We start from the raw sequence: 7,306 nt of genomic DNA on the forward strand, positions 1-7,306 counted from the left end.
TTGATTTCACCAACAAAGCATAATTCTTTTAGACAAGAGCCTTTCAGCTCCTGGAACAATTTTTCACCAGTACCAATATTGGATCGTCTAGTCTGGAACGCCTCTAACTTCATTAAAACAAGACTTCCTTTAAATTTATACCTTTCCTGCATCAGTCTAAACAGTTGAAATTTCTGTCTCAAACTCTACTGTTGGACATGATGTTGAAAGAAGGTGCTAACTGACGCAGGAATCAAAATTTTGTTTCGGCTGACACTTTAAGTCTCAGTCGGCTTTTCAGAACAATCATTACTACATTTGGGCCGGGCAAAGTTTTCCTCCCGACCTTTGGCAAAAACGACGTGATCGTGTCTATGGAATTTTTCTTCCGTAGAAGACTTGATGTGGTTTCTTTGTAAGATGTCGTCTGCCTTTCCAGTTTTCGTTTTTGAGGGCTGTTGCACGAAGGAGAACTTTTCATAAGAACCATAACTTCGTCTGTACTGTGTGAGCCTTCCAGTTGTCTTGCCGAGCGTTTAATAAATAATGGCGTTTAATAAATAATAATGGCGTTTAATAAATGATAACGGCGTTTAATAAATAATAATAGATAATAATAAATAATGGTTTAATGGCGAGCATTTAATAAATTATTTTTCTTGAGTTCCACGTTGCACTAATAGCCTGCGATTAACGGTGTTATTGGTTGAATCTCTCGCATTTGATGACAGCGAGTTCGGTTTTTGATAGTTTCTTTAAAGTTCTGAAAGGTTGTCTTGTGAAAGATTATGAAGAGCTACCTCTTCTAATGGTAAGACTCTTTCAGGAGAAGCTATGCTAGACACCCGAACCCTTTGTAACACGCTTCATTTCAAATGCTCAAAGTTAATAGCATTGGAGCCATTTTCTGCTGGAATGACTGATCTATTCAGTGGCTCGTAAAAACCAGCACTAACTGCATGTACTCTGTCGCTCCACATTGGAGGTGGAACAATAGGGTTTTTATGAGTTGATTTGGATATATCAACAAAGTTGAAATGGTAAATTGGCCACCGTAACGATTACAGAAGCTGACGTTTCGAGCGTTCGCCCTTCGTCGGAGCGTTAGCCCTTCTTCGAGCGCTAGCCCTTCGCTTCTACGAAGGGCTAACGCTCGAAACGTCAGCTTTTGTAATCATTACGGTGTCCAATTTACCATTTCAACTTTGTTGATATATCCAAACTATTTCGTTACCCCCACCGACGCAGCCCCAAATAGTTTCTTTAGAAACTATCAGCCTTTATCATTTTTATGAGTTGGTTGGTTCACAATCGTTTTACCAGCCGCTATTGTAACGACATCCATTAACCTCCTCCTCCTAAACAGCGTTGGCTTGTAACCAGCAATTGTCCTTAGGTGGTTTAGTGAATCTAATTGCATTTTACCGACGCTGTAGCTGCGTCTTCGCTCACAGACTTTCTCAGAAAAGGAACATTTTCTTTCTCTCTGTTGGCGTGATAGTTCTGTGAACGAAGAACTCTTCTTTGCTCTTTCCATTTGATTCTCGTCGGTGGAGCCATTTGGCGAGTAAAAAAAAAAAATATCTTTTCATCGCCATGTAGTCTCACATCTTCACGTTGAAAGTTATTTGTGTGCAGAGTTGCCTCACTCTTTCCAGTTCCGTCAAGCGATCGTTCTTTGTAAGACACTTTCTGCCAATTCCGTATGTCTTCTGCAGAAATCAGTGCGGTGACGCACTTTAGCTCTTGCATAAACCTTTGCAACTCCCAGAGGTCACCCTCGATGCTTTTCATCTGCTTTAACTTTTCTTTCTCAAATTGGCTTGGCGTGTGACGTAAATCATTATTCTGTCGATTGCACGACATGGCTAGGCATGGCATATCGGAAGGCAATTCGCTTTTCTTGACTTGACTCCTCGTAGAGGTTCGCCCAAGTTCGAATTCCATATTAGCTCAAAAAGAAAAACTTAGCCAAAAGCTACGTGAACATAAAGGTTCTGATTGTGTTTTGTTTGCATACCTCTAATGTCCTGATTATAAAGCTGGCAATTAATATAACGAATAAGAGCCTCCTCCAGGCAGGGTTGTTTTTGTTAACTTTGAATACTTGAATGGAAGCCTTTGTTGAGGATTTAAATTTGGCTTCTACCAGCTCATTATTTCAGTAACAGCCCAAAAAGTTGATATTGGCTTGCGTGCTAATAACAGCCACCTGGAAGAAAGGGTCTTCAACTAGGATCATTATTGTTATTGTTATTTTTTATTTTGCGATAATTAGTGGGTTTAATGGGATTAGATTGTTGCTTTGTACTAGGGATGTAATGTGAGAGAATAGTTCTAAAATCAATTAAATTTTTTTTCAGAGTTAACGGTTGTTCTCGCTTGAGGGAACATAATCTTCAGAGTAAGTTTAAAGAAATGAGGTGAAAATCCACTTCGTACAGGCGCATAGAAATAGTTGCGAGCGAGACTATACGCGAATCGCGATCGATTTAATACTGCTATCTCTTTTGCAAGAGTAAACCTATTACGATGTTAAAATTCTTTCAGAGAAGATTTCAGAGATTCTTGCTGTTCAGAGGTTTTATTTGATTTGTAGAAATTAAATCATCATGTATTGATTGTACGAAAACTTTTGAAAAATAGTTCAGGATTGAGGACTAAAGAGTCCGGGTAGACAAGCATCAAAGAGGCACCAAAGAGGCACCAAAGAGGCAAAGATAACACGAAAAGAAACTAGGGATTGAAACTGTAAATGACTACTTCGCTTTGACGAAGGGCTAACGCTCGAAACATCAGTTTTTTAACCCGTTAAGGTGGCTAATTTACAATTTCAATTTAGTCGATAACCAAATTACCTTCTTATCCCAACCGACGTACCACCACAGTTTCTTTAAAAACTTACCCCCTTCAGTTTGGTAAGATGGAGAGACACAATTGAGACAATAGAGCAATTTTCAAATAGTTCAAGTTTGCACTGGTTTTGCTTTAGTTTGATCCGTGATTGGTCCAGAAAACTCGCGCCATTCGCTTGACCTGCGGATGCAAAACTAACACCAATCACGACAATAACGACGCGTTTTCCCGCACCTCAGGCGGTTTGCTTGTTTTTACTTTGAGCTCTCATTGGCTCTTCAAGGTTTTCTTCGTTCTGCTCATTGGCCTTTGTAATCACTTTGGTTTTAGTTTTATGACATTTAATCGAAAAGCGCTCTAATAAACCAAGAGAGAACAAGGATGACAAAGGATGAAGGGGAGTTAAAAACTGATTGCAAATTACAAACTTCAAAATAAAGCTTTGATTCTAAAAGGTGCACATATACCGTGACGAAGCTATTCTTGCCCCTACTTAATTTGTTTGACAGCAATTAATTTGTTTGTGTTATAACAGTATACCTAAATTTTTAATTTGCTTTATTGACTCAATGCGACGGTTTAAATCTCTTATCTAAACTGTTCTGTTTGTTCCAAAAATAATGTTTACTTGGTAATCATATCCCGTGGGCGGTAAATTAGAACATTGTAATTACCCGTAGTTCCGTAAACAACCACACAGAGTTACTCAAAATGCCGATTTCGCAAAATGTAAGAACTACAATGTCTGAGTCTCCATTCATTGAACCATCAATTTTTTTTTTATTTTTTGTTCTTCTCTTCTCGCAAGTTAGAATTTTCTATGGCAATTAGCCATTCAAGCACTTCTTAATCCCAGCGGAAATTATTTTCTTTTGGAAATGATTATAACAATTCCTTACATCCGTCCGATGGCCACGATACCAATTTCGAAAGAGTATAAGCTTGATCGAATTATGGAAATCAAGTTATCCATCTAATGAGGTAGTTCTAGACAGGAAAAAGTAGTATTTGTAAGGAACTGTTTATGTCACAAGACCAATCAAAACGCGTTAGAGCGAGGAGATAAGGAAAGCGTCCGATAGAGCTTTGAAAACAACAAAGTCGGGAAACTTCGACACTACTCTTAACAACCCGTTGAAAGAGTTCTTATTTGCGAGGGCGTTTGGGTATAGTCTTGTTAATTTCGTTTGGTGCCAGATTTTCGAAGGCCAACCTGGCTACAAGTCACATATACGTAATTCCAACTTTTACATCATGAAGCTATGTTAATAGTGCTATGCTAATCACTATGCTAATAGTTCTTTCATAACTAACACTAATGTTTACTCAGCTTATTACGCAAATCCGTATATAGCTGGCCTCTGCTTGCTCAATTCAGTAAAATCAATGACATTTCTGTCAAATTTGTTTAGACACACACGAATTTGTAAGTGACACGCTATCAACTCCTTTACGTGTCAACGCGACGCAAAACGCAACATTCAGATAAACAGAGCGATAAATGCTATTTAATAGATGCAAGTCTTTTACAATAATTTGAATCAAAGGGCATTCAATTTGTTGTCAGTTGTTTGACATAACCGCGCTGAGCTAAAACGAAGTGGGGTTTCTTATTCATTATGTCGCACAGTCGAAGGACGACAAAAAAAATCGAGTTCAACAAGCGGGTTCGTGACATTGTATCGCGTGATAGCAACCAGCTTAGGAAAACGTTTGAAAAGTTTGACAAAGAGTACGCCAGTCGCTTGGCTGAGATCCAGAACATGCAGGAGAAAGTTCGCCACTCTATGAGAAATTTGGCGCAAGAAAGAATGCAAATGCGCCCCAATTCTGAAATAGCTAATTTCCAACGTGGTGCAAGGAGAGAAGGTGAAGTAGAAGGAGGAAAGTCAGTACATGACGATCGCCGAGAAGGAAGTACAATGATGTTCGACAACAAATTGCAATCAAGCGTGGAGGAACGGATAAAGAGCAATTCCAAAGCGTCATTGCCAGGGATCCACAATACTCGTTCCGAACATCTAGAAGTTCCAAATCGTGCATCTACCAGAGTCCGGCGTTTCTCGTTACCACATCCTCCAACGTTTCTACCTGGAGGTCCGAAAGAGAGCCGAGCGTTTCCGATCCCTGCTTCGCTGCCGAGGACAGGTATTTCATCCTCTTTGCCAAGAGAAGCTTTTGTGAAACCTAGTTCTTCTAAAGATACTTTGCGAAGAAAGCAACTTCAAAGTTCAGAAACTGCGAGACAACGAAGAACCGACAGACTTTCAGTTAATGATCTTCCAATTTCTTCGTCACGTTCCGATTACTTGACGAGTGCCAAAGGAAAGTTAAGTCCACAGCTGGGTCGTAAAATTCTTAAAGCTGAAAATTCTCTCAATGACAAGGATATCAATAGTGATCCTGACGAAGAAAATAAACCAGATCAGGAAAAATCCTTAGGGAATTCTGAAATCACAAGCGGAAGCGATACCCCTCTGAAGAAAGGTGATGACAGAGAGCCAAAGGGGGTTATTGATCATAATAATACGAGACCGAAAATTCTTCTTACCAGAACACGAAGTTCGTCTCTTCCTTGTGACCCAAGTCAGTTAAAAGATATAAAACTTAAAGAAAACCTGAACTCTGACGTATCCGAATTTATCGGGTCAGCGAATCATGTCGTTAGTGGCAAACGAGTGTCTTCAGCAGCACTGCCAATTGCTACTCACTGGAAAGAAAACGAACCTGTGTCAGGACCATTTGACGAGCTTCGTTACTGCAGATACCTGAGAAGCAGTGATGTAGAGGACTAACATTACAGTGCTAGGTTGATGTTTAGAATGATGCTGATATCAGACAAGATTGAGAAGCTCATATTGAATTTTTTTTTTGTCTGACAATATTTGCCCTCCATTTGCTTTCCAAGTGTTTCTTGGTATTCGATTATTTGCTCGCCAAATGAGGATTTTCAAAAGACACATGATTAAATTTAGCACTTCTTCGTGTGTACGAATTTTGGTAAACTGGACGTCTATGTAAACAAACTTAACTGCGTTGTATTTTTAAAGTTTTGAATAACATTAAATTAGCGATACTTGAGGTTTACTGTCAAATATGCTTTATTTCATAGCAGTGTTCTCTGTAGAAGAGGCCGAAAAGTCGATTACTCCATAGCATTCGCTGAACCTGGACAGACGCTGTTTTTGCGTAGTTCTAAATAGTCGGTAATCATCTTTTCAACAAAAGAAAAATTTATTTATTTATTTTTGTCACTGCAAATCAGTTTGTTTCCTTTTTTCATAAGAATATAAAATGAGACCACGTTGAAAATGTTACATGGCAAACTATCGACTCGCGAGGCATATTGGAGCAAGACATTGCGTAGATCGTGAATCATTGACCAATGAGAGCAAATACTTCTCTGATATCACCAGAGACTATAAGTTACAGCACATAGGAAGGGATACCATGGTGGTACAACAAGCTTAACTCTGGCTAATTTTACACTGACTACCCGGTATCAGAGGTGTTGTCCCGCCAGAGAAAGTAATTAAAGGATCGATGAAAATGTATCACTCATTGTTCAGCTAGCTGCAGATTTAATATATGTTAATTATCAGGACAACTTTAATTGAGGCAGCAATTCAAAACAAGACAAGACAGTGATTACATTCGGTTACCTCAATAATCAAAAATTTCGGAAAGAAGAAGACATGTTGAAAGGAAAAGAAAAAAATACACAGAATTTTTTTTTTTTTTTTTTTTATTTATGTAGTGTCATGGTCCGTTACTGTATTATATTGTGGTAGGAGGCCGATAAATTTATATGTAAAAGGCAATACTAAGATACAACGGTTAGATGTTTGCCTTGCAAAATTCATTTCAAAACACTTAACAACAACTCGTGAAATTTCATAAAGTCTGCGATATTAGCATAGTAAGTTATGTTATGTATTTTCCGTTCTCAGAGTTTGTACACTTGTTTTGTACACGGTTGCGTTGATTTTTGCCAAGTTGGATTCACTTGTTGCTTTCTGTTGAGTAACCAACAAGACAAAAAAAAGTAAATGTCCTTAGGGATTCAAGTTTAGGAGCAGACTCGCCCCAAGTCGTCTTTTTATGCTAGTCTTTGAGAAAAACGAGCGACGAAGTCAGAGGAACGAGCGACGAAGTCAGAGGAACGAGCGACGAAGTCAGAGGAACGAGCGACGAAGTCAGAGGAACGAGCGACGAAAGTCAGAGGAACGAGCGACGAAGTCAGTGGAACGAGCGACGAAGTCAGAGGAACGAGCGACGAAGTCAGAGGAACGAGCGACGAAAGTCAGAGGAACGAGCGACGAAGTCAGAGGAACGAGCGACGAAGTCAGAGGGACGAGCGACGAAGTCAGAGGAACGAGCGACGAAGTCAGAGGAACGAGCGACGAAAGTCAGAGGAACGAGCGACGAAGTCAGAGGAACGAGCGACGAAGTCAGAGGGACGAGCGACGAA

The 7,306-nt window shown here is 39.5% G+C and overlaps 1 protein-coding gene across 1 annotated transcript; it reads left to right on the plus strand.

The window, feature by feature from the left end:
• Nucleotides 1-3,695: 3,695 nt before the first annotated feature.
• LOC111342424 (uncharacterized) lies at nt 3,696-5,916 on the plus strand. Its single transcript, XM_022949500.2, has one exon. It carries the CDS (start codon nt 4,455-4,457, stop codon nt 5,628-5,630), a length of 1,176 nt encoding a protein of 391 aa, XP_022805235.2. The 5' UTR covers nt 3,696-4,454; the 3' UTR covers nt 5,631-5,916.
• The last annotated feature ends 1,390 nt before the right edge of the window (nt 5,917-7,306 follow it).

Source organism: Stylophora pistillata, chromosome 2 (assembly GCF_964205215.1).
Source record: "Stylophora pistillata chromosome 2, jaStyPist1.2, whole genome shotgun sequence".
Classification (NCBI taxonomy): domain Eukaryota; kingdom Metazoa; phylum Cnidaria; class Anthozoa; order Scleractinia; family Pocilloporidae; genus Stylophora; species Stylophora pistillata.

What these genes read in the sequence shown, in the direction of transcription:
- LOC111342424 (XM_022949500.2), top strand. Translation starts at nt 4,455, where the DNA reads ATGTCGCACAGTCGAAGGACGACAAAAAAAATCGAGTTCAACAAGCGG.